General features: G+C 27.6%; 3 protein-coding genes across 5 annotated transcripts in view; 2 read left to right on the top strand and 1 right to left on the bottom strand.

The window, feature by feature from the left end:
* Positions 1 to 28: 28 nt before the first annotated feature.
* On the bottom strand, positions 29 to 5,866 carry LOC127276606 (dynamin-binding protein-like). Its single transcript, XM_051297160.1, has 9 exons — positions 5,554 to 5,866; positions 4,737 to 4,914; positions 4,529 to 4,647; positions 3,052 to 4,464; positions 2,841 to 2,990; positions 2,148 to 2,768; positions 1,897 to 2,079; positions 1,246 to 1,815; positions 29 to 789 (listed from the first exon to the last, which is right to left on the bottom strand). The coding sequence occupies exons 1-9, from the start codon at positions 5,641 to 5,643 to the stop codon at positions 595 to 597; spliced, it is 3,519 nt and encodes a 1,172-aa protein (XP_051153117.1). The 5' UTR covers positions 5,644 to 5,866; the 3' UTR covers positions 29 to 594.
* A 9-nt stretch (positions 5,867 to 5,875) lies between these two features.
* LOC127276607 (putative GTP-binding protein 6) lies at positions 5,876 to 8,764 on the top strand. The gene is made up of 5 exons (XM_051297161.1): positions 5,876 to 6,039; positions 6,464 to 6,621; positions 6,701 to 8,017; positions 8,127 to 8,316; positions 8,518 to 8,764. The coding sequence occupies exons 3-5, from the start codon at positions 7,010 to 7,012 to the stop codon at positions 8,742 to 8,744; spliced, it is 1,425 nt and encodes a 474-aa protein (XP_051153118.1). The 5' UTR covers positions 5,876 to 6,039; positions 6,464 to 6,621; positions 6,701 to 7,009; the 3' UTR covers positions 8,745 to 8,764.
* Positions 8,765 to 9,200: 436 nt separating this feature from the next.
* LOC127276604 (plexin-A4) overlaps positions 9,201 to 16,016 on the top strand; it is a 252,689-nt gene continuing 245,873 nt past the window's right edge. The window contains exons 1-2 of one of the 3 annotated variants that reach the window (XM_051297157.1): positions 12,269 to 12,718; positions 13,578 to 13,902. The gene's annotated coding sequence lies outside the window, so the exon portion shown is untranslated. Of the gene's footprint in view, positions 9,330 to 12,268; positions 12,719 to 13,570; positions 13,903 to 16,016 lie in introns of those variants that run through there. The other 2 variants (XM_051297159.1, XM_051297158.1) reach the window with 2 other exon arrangements.

The following is a 16,016-nucleotide window of genomic DNA, read 5'->3' as shown; positions in this document are numbered from 1 at the left end:
CTAGGAAAAATAATTTGATATAGAAATAAACTTAAACATGACAATATAATTCGCGAAATGATTCATATTCTGAATTACATTTTTTTTTTTGTACGAGAAAACTTTATCTAAAAATATTAAAAGTGATTGTTTATAACAAAATAAAAAATATATATGCATTTTAAAACTCTATAAAATTTTTTTTAAAAAGTTTACAGAGTTTCTATTTAAAATAACAAATTTTTGTTTTGGAAAATTTCAAAAAAAATTTTTTAAACACTATCACAATATAAAAGCGATAATTACAAAAAATAATAACAGTTTTCTAACAATTAGTTATATATGTACAATAGAATTCAAAAAATTTTCTAGATTTCATTTCTAAAATAACACAATAATTAATACTTTGGTTTTGAAACTAGATAAAAAAAGAAATTCATTAAAAATTTGTAAACTATAAATTCAATACTTATAAAAATCAGAAGGCAAGTAAAATATCAGTTCAGTGGTGTGTAAAATTAAAAATACGATTTAAAATTTCAAAATAAATTGCTAAAAAATTGAGGCACAGTATTGAAATGGCAAATCGTGAAATTAAAATTTTTGATTTTATATCTAATTTAATAATAATTCTTTTGGGCCCATATAATTTCGAGGTACGTATCCTCTTTCAGCGTCTCGATTTTCCATCAGGTACCATGCATCATTTCCTTTTTGATCGTGCGGTGTTATTAATTTCAAAGCCTGACCCTTAATAACAGACATTGTCCCTTGTTGATTTCCATTAAAGTCATATAAAGCATAAAGAAACTGCAAAAAGAGAAAAAAAAAGCACAGAATAGAATATAAAATAGAAGAATTTTTCAAAAATATTAGAAAAAAAAGAAAATGATATGAAAGCATTTTTTTAAAAGGCAATAGCATACAAGAAATGAAAATGTCACTATATATAAACAATAGATGGCAAATATTTATTAAAAATACAAGTTCTACAAAAAAATGTACGAAAATTGTAATAAAAATAAGAGTAAAATATTTTGATATTTTCAATATCAAAGTATAATCATTAAAATAAATTCGAATATAAAAATATAATAATAAAATAGTAAAATAAAAGCGAATAATCAAATTCAAATAAAAATTGAGAGCTAACATGAAAGTCTAAATAACTAAATTATTCTAACTAAAAATAATTTTAAAAAAATGCGAATAATCTCGAAGTTGATGAAGATGATGCTTTGATGTTTACATTTTAATATCACTTACTTTATCCGATTCAACGGTATTCTTATAATTTTGACTAACATTTGATTTTGCCTCAAGATTCATGTACCAGTAAGATTGTGATGAATTTTGTTCCATTTTTAATTTTGATTCCTTTACTGGTGAGTCTAGAGAAATTAAATCAAATGTTGAACTTTGATTTTTAGCTTCATTTTGATTAACCTGTTGCATATTACGCAATGATTTTACACATCGACTTGGTATAAATCCTTGTTTTGCGCCATTATCAACAAACCATTTAGTAATATCACCGGTGGGATCTTTTTCCTTAATAACTGCAATCCATGTTCCTCGAATTGCTGATAAATCCAATGGTGATGCACCCTCAATATTTTCAATTACAATGTACAATTTTTCTAATGGATATTTATTTTTCAAATGATTTTTCAGTCTCTCACTTTGGGGCGATAATTTATTTGGTCCCTCTTCAATTTCCAAATTACTCGTTGATGATGATGATGATGATTTTAAACGACTTATTTGATTGTACAGTAAATGATGATTCACCAAAAATGATTCCAAAATGTTTTTTAATGAAACTTGATTAGCAGACTGTAAGGAAAAATATTTTAATTTATAATTTTTTAATTATTTAAAAAAAAATGTTTCGCTATGCAAAGAAAATTTCCTTACCTGAGATAATTGCATATATTTATTCATAACTCGTCCACTGAGAAGCATTCGAGCATTAGCGAATGCGTTAATACAATGACATAATATTTGAGTGCTTGCTTCAATGAAAATAGGTAATTCCTCCATTAATTGTTGATGAAGTGCTTCAAAATTATTTTTAGCGCTCATCAATTCTTCTTGAGTCTAAAATAAATAGAATTAGTTTTTTTCATTTAAATGCGTTTAAAAAAAATGTATTCAAAAATATTTACCGCTCTGTTATCCTTGTATTTTTCACTTTTTGATATTGCAATATCGTAATCTAACATTTTGTGATAACGTTTTGTAATTAAAAAATCAGGTCCTTCGAGTAGTGATGTTAAATTGTTTAATGGTTTTCTAACACGTATCTCAACAGTACGTTCTAGATCTTGTAGAAATTTTGTTTTTATTATTGCACGTGTTTCACATAATTGATAAATTTCATTATTTGGCGTTCCTTGATGATAGTGATTCAATAATTCAGCTAATACTTCACTGCAAATAATTTCTTCATTCAAAAAATTAACACACAACTGTACATCTCTTCGCAATTGTTTTGTACATGTTTCCAATGTTTTAAATTGTTTTGTCAACTCTTCATATTCACTATCAGGTGCAAGATTCGATGCTCCCAATGAATACGAGAGCATTGCCATTGATCTTGATGATTTTTTTGACACGGAATGCATTGTTAATTTGGAAAATTTTTCCTTTAATGTATTATTTGACTCCCAATATTTTGAGATAAGATCTTTTCTACGTTTAAATTCATTGATATTCTTGGCTACATTTGACATAACATTATATGCTTCCTCCAATGTCAATTTGTCAGGATGATTTTCTTCGGTACTCTGTGTTTTAATTATTAATTAATTATTATATTTTAATTAGATTTCTATATTTAAATTTTTTTTTTAATTTACCTTGATTAATTCGTTCAGCAACAAAGGGTATTTTAAAATTCTTTGAACTGGTTTTATTAAAATTGAATCCATATCAAAGCAAATAACTTGACGTCGCAGGGTTTCCACTCCTTTATCGAAAACAATCATAATATCCTTATTTTCCGCGTACTGAAATAGAAAAAAAAATTATTATACTTTTATTAAAAATAAATTTGAAATTTGAAAATACCTTTTGTAAAAGAACCTGAGCTGCTTCATGATTGGTACAATATTTAACATAGGCGTTTTGCATTTTATCAGCCATTTCAACAAAACAAGGACCAACAGTTTGTTTCTCTTCGTCGCAATCTTTCATTGATTTCAAAATTAAATCTAACAATTCTTCGGCAATTTGTGTAACCTCATCGATATTACCAAACAATGTATGAACATCGATACCTCTACTTTCGAGAAAGGACGGATTGTGTAAATTAAATGTCTCGTATGTGACTTTTAAATCTCTGACATATTCTTTTTCAGTCAATACTAATTCAGATATTACATTTTGTCGTTTATCTGCTTTTTTCTGCTTTTCCGTGACAATATCGTCATTGGGAATATTTGATTGTTTTTGAATAGGAACTCGTCCAGGAACTGGTGCCGGTGGCGCTGGTCGATGTGGCAATGACAATCTTTTTTCTTCCTTAGGTTCACTAGCTGCTTCTTCATCATTAATTTCATGATTTCTTATTACAACAAAATCCTCGACAGCGTCGCTAAATATTTCAGTTTCCGATTCAGCTATACATGCCAAATAGGAACTTGGACACGAGCCAATTTGTCCATCATTATTTTTAACAATAATCCAATCTGCATTAATAACTTCGACAATTTTAACAATATCTCCTTCTTCAATACTTAAATCTCCATCCATTTGTGCTTTAAATGTATATTCAACTTTCGCTGACATTTCAGGTATAAAAATATTTTCCTGTTTTGGAAAAATATCAATTTTCTCCTCAATGTGAATTTCTTGTTCCTTTTTACTTTTATCACAATCAACAATTATATTTACGTATGAAACGGGAAATATTCCCTTCATCGAATCTATTACACCTTCTACCCATTCGGAATCGATGTATTTTATTAAATTCACAACTTCACCTGATTGAAAGCTTAATTCATTTGGAAATTGTGCATTAAAGGGATATAGTGTTATTGCATATGGTTCGACGCCAAGTGGATTTGGACTTTCATCGATGTGAGATTCAGCATCTTGAGGAAGACTTTTATTTTGAGAAAAATTCTCAGGAAAAAGATCAAAATAATTCGGTGCTGGCTCATCAATTGAGGAAAATGATGAATTTTCTCCAAAATCCTTATAAATTTGACCACCATTTTCTATTGATTGAGGTAAAGGATCTCTTATTGAATTAATTTCGTCCGTTTCATCAAGACTGACATCATCGATATAAGTTACAAAAGCTTCAGGAAAAGTGCCTTTTCTTTGATCATTCGTTATTCCAAGACACCAACCATCTTCAACAATTTCAATTACTGTTATAATTTCCCCTTCTATTAGATCCAATTCTTCATCAAGTTGTGCTTTCATTGATGTTTTTACTTTTGCTTTTCTTTGAATTGATTTCTTTTTCGTTGGTTGCTGTAATAATTAATTTAACATAATTAATGAAAATAAAATTTCTTCGATTTGCAAATAAAAATACCTTGATTAATGATTTATTAAGTTCCCAAACGTGAGTAATTGGAAAAATTCCTTTTCTAGATTCTGAATAACCCGAATACCAGCCTGGTTGTACTTCATTTCTTCCAACAATAAATTCTCCTTTAAAAAAAAAAAATATATTAATTATTTTACAAATAATAAAATTTAATAGCTTGCAAGATTAATTAATAAACAAATATTTAGAATACCTTTCTCAAATGAAAGATCACCAGGTTGTTCGCCAGAGAATGAAGCAATTGATATAAATAAAGTTACAGATTCGTCAACGATTGGAATATTCACTTTTAATAAGTAGCTTACTGGAAATTTTCCCGTTTGTTTATCAGACTGTCCATAACACCAATGCTTGTCGACATTATTAATGATCTAAAAAAAAAAAAAATATTAACGAAATTGTTTTAATCCTCTTCTAGTTTCAGAATTCAAATTTTTATTCTTAATGTAATTTTTAAAAAATATTATTACTATTTATAAATATATGAAAATAATTTTAAAATTACAAAATTAAAATAAATGTCTAAAATACTATTCTTTTAAATTGCTTCTATAATTACCACCGTATATATCAACATTCTTTTAGTCTTGATAAAAAAAAGTATCAATTACGTTTATAATGGACTTAACATTCTTAGATAAAATCTTAATATTTTAATAATAAACGTAAAATATAAAAATTTATACTATTTATACATAAAATATACTGTTTTTTTAAAAATTTTTTTATAAATAAATAATTATCTAATCGCAAATACATACTGCGCAGCTACGTATAAAAACAATTGGTTTTTTTTTCGACATTTGTCATTTAATGCAAACTAGAGCTTAACAAATACAAATCAAATATGAAAAAAAAAATTTTTACACAAAAAATACTTATTTTAGAACAAGGCTAAAGTGAAAATAATATACAATTATTATTATTTTAAAATATGATGTAATGATCTGAAAAGTAGAGGTAATTACAAATTTTAGTTTGGAAGTTTAAAAAACACATGTTATATTTACCAAAAAATAATCGCCTTTATAGAGACTCAATTCTCCGTCTTTTGTTGTAAAAAAATCGTGTAAAACTTTTGTTAATGTTCCTGGTTCCATTGTTATAGAGGTTATTGTTCTGGTTGCAAATCAACTTTGTTGAAATTTCAACAGATAAACGTATAGAATGATTTTTTCTAGCCACAAGTATATTTTAATAGACTCTTTATACACGTAGCATAGTGGCATGATATAATTTTTAAAACTTGATAATACATAATTAGAAAATTTCTTGTGTAATGTACATTATATACTTCAGCTTTAAACCAGATATATTTCTCGACTGACTGAGCGCTCACTGACGTTTAGTGAAACATAACCTATAAAAAGCGCATGCCACGCAGAAAAAGTTGTTCTGCTCCGTTTGTAGCGGTTATGTTGTTTTGTATTTTTAAAAAAATGTTGTCTAGTGTTATAAATTATATGAAAACAATTGTGATTCATTGATGGAAACAGGTAATAATTGTTTTATATTGTTTTTTTTCGAAATATTTGTTTTTGTAAAGAATTATTACAATTTGGAGTATATGTTTTTGTTGAACGAATTTTTTTTTGTTTTGTTTTTCAAAAATGTAATTTTATTTTCGAAATAATGTTTATTAATTGTTTTTTACGTTATTAAACAATATTTCGTTATGGTATTTATTAATTTTTAACTTATATTTGAATTAAACGGTTTTGTAGGTTATGTTGCATAACGTATAGTGCATATTATTCAAAAAGTGATAATAAACCATTGTTTACAGATGGAAATATATGTAATTCAATTTATAAAATTAATATTATTAATTAAAATTATGTAACGTAATAATTATCATTGTTTTATTATTAAAATTTTATTCTTTGCTTATAGAAAAATTAATTTGTTTTTAATTTTCAGCTTTCGATGAACATTGCTCGATTTTTTAATATTATCAGATATGAGTAAAATTATTGATGAACCAGAAACCGAAAATTGGTCTGATAAAAAATTAGTAATTGCTTTTACAGACTGTGGTAATACATTTGGTCGATGGGCTTTATTTTCTGGTGTAGTTGGTAATAAATATATCTATTATTATTAATAATTATTACTATTATTTAAAGAAATTAATTATATTTATGTATATAATTTCAGGAATTTGCACATATCCATTTCTTATTCAACGTACTTTTAAGATATTTCCAAGCTATGAAGTAAGATTGCTCATCAGTTCTATTTTAATATGTTCAACAATTATTGGTACAGGATACTTAGCCAAGAGACAATGTGAAAATAATGTGAAAAAATTATATTCTGAAGGCAGACAATTAGAACTTGAGATACAGAAACAAATTTCAAAATAAAAAGACAAACGAAATAATAATAAAAGAAAAACTTTAGTGAAAAAAAACTCTTTTAATTATAAATTATTATTTACGTTAAATGAAGTGAAAATTTTTTAAAATGTACTGTTTTCGAAAAGTTGTTTCAACATTAAAATATAATATTCAATCCGCTGTGTTTCCAAATTCAAAACGTAGTTTGAAATTGCCAACTATCGTTACAAGATTTAATCATGAATCAATTGAAACAGAAGAATCTGAAGCCGATTTATTGGAATATCAAGAAATGTCAAATGTTTCTTTAGGAACAGTCGCTGGTGGTCAAAGAATTTTTATAATACAACCCTATATAAAATGGGGCCGAGGGAAAAAAATAAATACAACTCCTGAATTGCAAATGAGTGAAGCAGAGGCATTAATTAATACACTACCACGTTGGGTAGTTGCTGATAAAAAATGTATACCATTATTATCTTTAGGGAGAAATAAATTAATGGGTAGAGGTGCACTTGAAGAATTAAAACGAAGAATTGAAATGGCCAATAATGTGACAGGCATTTTTATAAGTATAAATTTATTAAAACTCGTGCAAATAGAAGAATTACAAAAAGAATTAAATCTTCCAGTTTTTGATCGTTATTCAATTGTAATACATATATTTCGTTTACATGCCAAAACACCTGAGGCTAAATTACAAGTGGCACTTGCTGAAATTCCTTATATTTGGCAAAAAATAATAGAAGATAATCAGGATCTTCATAGAATTAATTTAAAAGAATGGAGAAAAAGAATTCTTCAAACACGTCAGTTAACATTAAAAAAGGAATTAAAAAAAGTTCAACAAAAACGTTTTTTAATAAGAAGAAAGAGAAAATTATTGGATATTCCAAGTGTTGCAATTGTTGGCTATACAAATGCGGGTAAAACATCTTTAATTAAGGCATTAACTGGAGATTCATCATTAATGCCTAGGAATCAATTATTTGCAACACTTGATACAACCGCTCATGAAGGTTATCTACCAAGTAGATTAAAAATTCTTTATATGGACACTATTGGTTTTATACAAGATGTACCTGAAGGGATGTTGGCTCCTTTTATTGTCACCCTTGAGGATGCATTTGATTCTGTGAGTATAGGAGATTTTTTTCTCCTTTTTTCGGTAAATTTGAAATTTATTGTAATAAAAAAATATTATTTTTTAAAATCAATATTAACTAAATAATCTATATTTCCAGGATGTGATAATACATATTTACGATGCTAGTCATCCAGATCAATTCGCTCAAATAGAACATGTCACATCAACTTTACAGTCGCTTAACCGTGATAATCGACCAATTATCGAAATTGCAAACAAGTGTGATCTAATTGAAAAAAATACAGTCCCTGAAGAGATAATAGCAATTTCAGCGACAAAGGGAATTGGTAAGTAGATTTATTAGAAAATAGTTTTATTATTTATAATTTAAAAAGAATAAAATAATTTTTAAACATTAAACAAATTATCATTTTAAAAATAAAATTATTAATTTTATAAAAAAATTGGTTTTAATAAATTATTGTTTTGAAACAAAAAAGAATATAATTTAATTTCTAATTGCTAAAATTTTTTGTTTTAAATTTTAGGTATTGATTTGTTACGAAGAAGAATAGAGCTGGAAATTTTGCGTTCTACGGGTCGAAAGCATATACGAATGAGGGTAGCGTCAGGAACTGAGGCCTTCGCATGGTTATACAAAGAGTTAACAGTGACAAATACAGAACCTGATCACGAAAATCCTCAATACATGTACATAGATGTTATAGCAACCGAGACACAGATTTACAAATTCAAACGATTTCTCAAAAATTAAACAATTTTTGAAGTTTGAAATATCTTTTACTTAACTTCTTATTCCATCTTCTCCCAAAAAAATGGTAATTTTTTAAAAATAATTTTAAAGTAGTTTACAGCGTCTCTGCTAAAAATTAATTCCAAAAGTTTTATAATTTTAATATTTTTTTTTCATTTTGTTTCCCACTTCCCTAATTTTAGAATTAATTTTTAGCAGCGATAACAACTACTTTAAGAAAATAATCCTTTTTCAGAAAATTTTAATTTAAACTAAATTTTTTTTATTTTATTTTTCAATCAATTGTTTTTTTTCTTTAAATCCGCAACGAAAAATAATTTTAGCTATGCAGGTGAAAAACAAAAGGAAAAATTGAAAAATGATTTAGAAAATTTATTATTTAATTATCATTACTAAATGTACTTTTATATTATAATTACAGTGAGAATCAGTATTTTACTCTGGAGTTGTATGAATAAATGAGTAGGTGGAGAGTGAAAGATAGATAATTTCTCGATATCAAAATGCAACGTTGCAACAAAGAGTGCGAGAGAAAGAGAGATGTGGAAAAAAAAAATTGGTTCGTTCACTGGAAGATAAATATGGGTAAGTCAGTGTTAATGAATCTCTATAGCAGTAACTGCTGCTTTTAAAATCTTTTAAGTTCAAAGAGAAATTATTCTCCCCCTTCTTTTTTTTTTTAATTTTAAATATAGTGAAAATTTTCTTTTTCTAATATTCTCAAGTTAAATAAGTCAGAGGTAAGTTTTCTTATAAACTCTCTCAAGTTTTCTTCAATTTCAACGGTAATTAATTATAAAAGCACAGTAAAAAAAAAAAACTGTTCTCCGAGTGAAAAGAGCAGACTTTTAAAAGATAAACTCGATTCTTTGCTATGACAAAAATAAAAAAGAAAAAAAAAATTATTCCTAATGTAATATCGCAATTAAATTAATGTCGTTTTATCGTTTTTCAAACTCTCTAATTTAAAGTTTAAACTATAAGGGAATAGTTTTAGTTCGTTTATTTCATTGGAAACAATTATCTGAATAATTAACTAACAAATCTCAAACACTGCGTACATATATATATATATATATATATATATATATATATATATATATATATATATATATATATATATATATATAGTTTAAATTCAAATGCAGAGAGAAAGAGAGTGGACAGTAGTGATTGGCCCTCCTCTCTCGTTGATTTAGTCGGCGACAAAAATTCAATTACAGGTCAATGCGTCGATTTTCTTCCCCTCCGGATGCTCAATGTTCCCCTATATTACTATCAGTAAATAAAAAATTAATCCCTTGGATGTTTAAACCGTTTGATTTAATTTACTTCTATTGATAGCTCGCACTTAGTAAATCTTATCAATTTGAGAATATTAACCCGTAGATAAAAAATATTTTTTATTGCTTTCAATAATATTGATTTAACAATTTTTAATTCAAAATACGATTCGGAATAATTTTTTAAAATTATTTTTTCTACAATTTTATTAAAATAAACAAAATGAAATTTCATGATTATAGTTGATCTGAATTGAATCGTTTGAGAAATTATCTCGCGTCAACAAAATTTCAAGTTGACATTTGAACACGAATACAATGAATAGTTTTTTTTTCGATTAAAAAGAAAACAAAAAAAAATCTTAATATCTAAGGTTCACAGGTCAATCGTTTCACGCTGTGAATGCTTCGTGTGAAATTAAATCGGCAATGCGATTCGCTTGATGTGCGCTATAAAGATAGTATCTCATGTCCTGCTCGACAGTGTCGGTATAACATCAAAAGGAAACGAGAAAATTTCGATCCCTTTTACAATCTATTTAGCCAATTTCTATTTGAAAAGACCCAATATTTATTTATATAGAAAAATTCAGATCTTAATTACTTATAAAAATTACAAAAATTTTAATTTGAAAATTTTATTTAGCATCAAAAAAATTTTTTTTTTTTCTCATTATAATAATTATCTATTGTTCAATGAACCTTCAAGACAGGTAAACGCGGTATTTTGACAGTTCAAAGACAATAAAAAAAAAAAAAAAAGAAAAAAAAAGGAAAAAAATACAGTAAACATAAAAGCCTTAATAACAAGCAAGTTGGTCCGCGCAATTTCCTGGCAATCCTGGGCCCAAATCCCATTTAGGATTTTAGGAAGAATAAAAAATAAAGGATGCCGTTAGTTATTATACGACTATATATAGATATATACATACAATAGGGGGAAGCTATTAGGTTGAGTCCCTTCGATATATATATAGTCGTCGTAAAATCTTATTGGTGTAGAGCAAATTCGTTAACATGACTAGGAATTTATTTATTACGAATATTTATTAAAGGGAAAAAATCTGACTGAAAATAAATTATACACTAACAATGTATGTAACACGTGACTATTTTTGAATGATGCTTCATGCATTTTTAGTGTCTTTTTTTTTTTTTTTTTTATAAAAATATTCCGATCGAATGTATATATAGGACTGTCATAAACCGTTTTCTTTTTTTTTTTTTTTTTTTTCATTTTTTTAATTACTCTCCTTCTACCTGTTTCGCTCTTTTGGCCTCTCACTATTTTCCAACCCGTACACTAAATTCCACATAAATAATATCCAGCATCCTTTTCAAGGCTGTATTTGCAATTCCAAATCAACCTTATCTTACCTGTTATTCTCAGAGCTAAAAATTATTATTAATGGAATATAAATGAAAAATAAATTTTTTTTTTCAATTTTCGAAATAATTATAAAAATTTAATTAAATTAATATTGATAATTTCATAACTAAATAAAAATTTAATAACAATAATAATAATAGTAATAATATTAATAATAATAATAATAATAATAATAAATCTTTCATGTTTCAATTAAAATTCAACAAATTAAATTAAAATTAATTTTCGAATTAAACATAATTAACAAAGATTAAATTAAAATTAATTTTCGAATTAAATATAATTAATAAAGATAAAAAGAATTTTTTTTTGATGAAACAAAAAAGAATTTTTGTATTGCAAAATACAAAGATTGTGTAAAAAAAAATTCCGATAAAGAAATTAATTCGCAGCATCCTTAATAAAATTAAATTTGTCACGTGGTAATTTTTGGAGTATATAATTTTTGTATTGTTAATGAAAAAAAAATTGTATTTTGGAAAATTTACATTCTAATATCAATTTCGTAAACATTATAATCAACCTATATGAAAATTAACATTTAAAATTTAATGTTTGTCCCAAACAAATTTCAGTTACGTCCTCTTGACATAGGGTACCTTGTATTATAGTCGGGGAATTTTATTCATAAAACAGTAATTTTAATTTTTTTTATTGTTCTTAATTTATTTTACACAATTGTATAGTATTTTTTTATTTAGATAAATAATTAAATTAAATTTTTATAGAAGTTTAGAAGAATTTTGATTTTTTTTTTAAAGGTACGGGCTCTGAAAAAAGTTGATACGGTAGTGAGGAAGGCGCAAGAGTGGGGTTATGTTACAGGTTCGGCGCAAGTCTGGAGCGGCCGGCGGAGCCCAGCAGTTGAATCCCGTGAGTCCGGGCAAGTAGAACTAGTGGATAGGGTGGTGCTAACGCGTTTAATGGGCAAAGGGAGTATCGCCTCGCCGCCATCAAATAGAAAAATCACAATTTGCGTGGGTGAAACGGAATAAAATAAAAGGTGAATAGTCTCAAGCGATTACGGTGAGCTCTCATCTTGTCGAAGATTTTGTTTGTCGTGGACAAGATTTTTCAACAAGGGAGGTCCGGCTCGAAACGAGGCGAGCTGTCACTTCGATCGCCATTTTAGTGCCGGGAATGCGCGCCGCCGTCGGCCGAATTGTGTACGGCAGGACAGTGGACGCTGCTCGTGCGCGATCCTGAGTTTTCGTGTGATAACAGTACCAGACGACGTCATCGTTGACGTCTTCGGGAGGCCGGTTCAAAACGAAAGGACCAAGTCGGGGTTACGACCTCAGGTGAGAATTGCGAAAAAAAAAAAAAAATGTGTTGGTATTCACAACACGTCGTATAAGTGATAGTGTCCGGTACATTCCGGAGTCGTGTGGGAGGCACAAGCCTCAGTTTTCTTGGTTATCCTCTCCGTTTTCTCTTTCTCTCACTCTCGGCAATCTCCTACTCGAACGCCCACTCTCCTTCTTCTTTCGTGCCCTCCGCCCTTTGTCCTTTGGAGATTTCTCCATGAACTCATATACACATATACAAACATCTCTCACGAAAATTCTGAATGGCAATTCTTTTTGATTATTCGCATTCTTCTTTGCCGGTGATCACACCTTTTCTCCCCACCCTCGAGCTGTCAACGATCACAACACTCGTGCAAAATCCTTTCGAGGAATTGGAAGCAACCGGTGCTTCGTGCATATGTATTCATGAGATTAAAACGTTTTAAACATTAAGGATTGTGTCCCTAAGTATCGGTTTGGAGACGATGAACCATTCAGGTCGATCTGTGGGACGTACGAGTGGATGACCTCGAAGGTGAGAAGACAGGGCAAGATATCGGCGCCATACTAGCTGACTATACTATAATTTTCAAACCAGGAACCCATGATGAATTGACGCAAGAGAAATTGACCGAGGTTCAACGTTTTGTTTTATCGATCGCGTTTCTGCCCTTTTACAAGTATTTCTCAACTTTAAAACGTAACCTTAAATTTTTCTCATTTTTCCTGTCAACATCCTTGGCGGTAATTTTTTTTTTTTCCCCCTTCAATTATTCCAAGTGTTAAGTAGAGGAAAATAGTGAGAGTCAGTGAAAACGGAGAGTAATTTTGGGTGATTTAGTTCTTAGTGTAGTATTGTTTTATTTAACAGTGACGACGGCAGTTTGGCACGTCCTGGAGGCAAGTGCGAGAAAGAAGGATGAAGGAGTAAAATAGATAGTGAGATAAATTACAAGATAGAAGAGAGAACCAAAGTGTTATTGCGTGTGTGTGTATGTGTGTGAATACAGTTGGCTTATTTTGTGCGTGTGAGAAAAATCAGAAAGACAGTGGGAAAAGCCGCGTGTGGTACGTTATAAGTTTCAAGTTGATCAACGGGGGTGCTCAAATACTCAAATAAAAAGGAAAAGTGTGACTGTTACATCTCGAAAAAAAAATATATATAAGGATACCTGGATATAAAATATCGTCTTTGAGTGAGTAGGCAATATTTTGAAAATATTTTAATGTAAAAACAATTTTTAGGTTAGAAAACAGATATTCGAAATCTTTTTAATTTTTTTTGGAAATATTTGAATATAGAAACAATTTTTAGGTTAGAAAATAGATATTCGAAATCTTTTTAATTTTTTGAAAATATTTTAATATAAAAACAATTTTTAGGTTAGAAAACAGATATTCGAAATCTTTTTACTTTTTTTTGGAAATATTTGAATATAGAAACAATTTTTAGGTTAGAAAACAGATATACGAAATCTTTCTAATTTTTTGAAAATATTTGAATATAAAAACAATTTTTAGGTTAGAAAACAGATATTTGAAATCTTTTTAAGAATTGGTTATTTTCGTTCTAAAATAATTTGGAAACTAACATTTCTAATTAAAAAAAAAAAAATTGGTTTTATTTTTATAGAACAATATTATTGCGCACTATTACAAAGAATTCGTAAAGTTAATTTGTGTTTTCAAAAAGCTATTTTTATCCAAACAAATTGAAATTGCTTATGTGTTTACATATGACAAACAAAAAGTATCGTTTATTTTCGTTCAAAATTTTGTTTCAACTAATTTTTATCCTGAAATTGAAGTAAAATTTGTATCTTTTGTATATTAAGAAAACAGGGGATAGATAAAAATGTTTTCTATTTGTTCAAATGTCCTTTATGGTTTAGGAATTCTTTCCTTTTTTGTATATAGAACACTTGTAACTCTCAAGACGGCTTTTAATCGAGAGTAATAATTATTATGGAATTTACATGTGAGAGGCGAAGGGCTGTAAATCAGTATCGATCCATTATGAATGGTTGATATGTAGTTAGGTGAAGGTGTACTTGGAGGACAATTAACCAAACGCACTTCATCATTCGTATAGTCTCGATATATTCGCAAAGTGTTTCTCACAAAATACATTTTATGAAGTGCAATTCTATTTTTTTATTTGTAACTTTTAATAATTTTCTTTATTATATTTTTCTTATGTAATATTTTTACGCTTTCAATATCAATTTTTCTCTTCTATTACGAAAAATCACATTTGACAAATGAATATAGACTGACATTAATTTAAAACTTGTAGTTGGAGAAAATTATATATGTGCGCGAGATGAAAGTATATTTGGATTTTAAAAAAGTCATCATGAATAGTAAAGGAAACTAATGGATGAACCCACATCAATCAAAATGTGAATAGATATTTATTACGGTAAACCATCAGGTGAAAGAGAAAGAGATGCATTTGACCTGTGAGAGAGGTACTAAAAAAAATATAATAAGCATTGATAATGAAAAGAATACACAATTCATATATAGGCACGAGGTTGATATAAAATGTATAAATATCTAATGGTCAGAAAACATGGTTTTAAAAAAAAGTAATACGAGTTAAATTTCACTATTTTTTTTTTTTTTCGTGTCTGATTCATTCAATATTTACAGGACAAATGACGAGTCACGACTCTCTTTAGACATATATATATATATGTGTTTTTTCTTTCTTTTTATTATTAAAAATTGACAATTTCAAACTCGCAAACGTGTCTCCTCAACAGGAATGAGTTACAAAAACTGTTCCATCAATTTTTGAAAAGACATTAAATATTAAAGTGGGAAAATTTAAAAAGTAAACTTTCACAGAAATATTTATGGAGCAAAATTTTATTTTCAATTCCAATGTCTCGATATATCTATTTTTATTTTATATGCTTATATTTTTGTTAATTAATTATGTATCATTCAGTAAGACCTGACCTTGATTTTTTTTATTTTCTTAAATATAGAATTGAGCTGGATTATTTTTAAAAAAAAAAATTATCTATTTATAGTTTTCAACGTGAAAGCATAAAATAGATTTTAATTTAATGCAAAGAACAATTTTAAATTGTTAATTATTAATGATTACAACTTTGATAAAACTAACACTGATAAAATTAATAAGAAAAGTAAAATTATAGATGCAAATATGATCAATTTGCTTGCGTACATATTAATTTTATTCCAGCTACAAGTAGTTTTACAACACATTACCAAAGCGATCGATATTTGGAAGTGAATTTAATCTTGATATGTTTTTTTACATATATACAACCTATCA

The sequence above is a fragment of the Leptopilina boulardi genome, unplaced genomic scaffold (assembly GCF_019393585.1).
Source record: "Leptopilina boulardi isolate dan_hultmark-lab unplaced genomic scaffold, ZJU_Lbou_2.1 LbouV2_150, whole genome shotgun sequence".
NCBI lineage: Eukaryota > Metazoa > Arthropoda > Insecta > Hymenoptera > Figitidae > Leptopilina > Leptopilina boulardi.
This window is presented reverse-complemented; position numbering and strand designations above follow the sequence as displayed.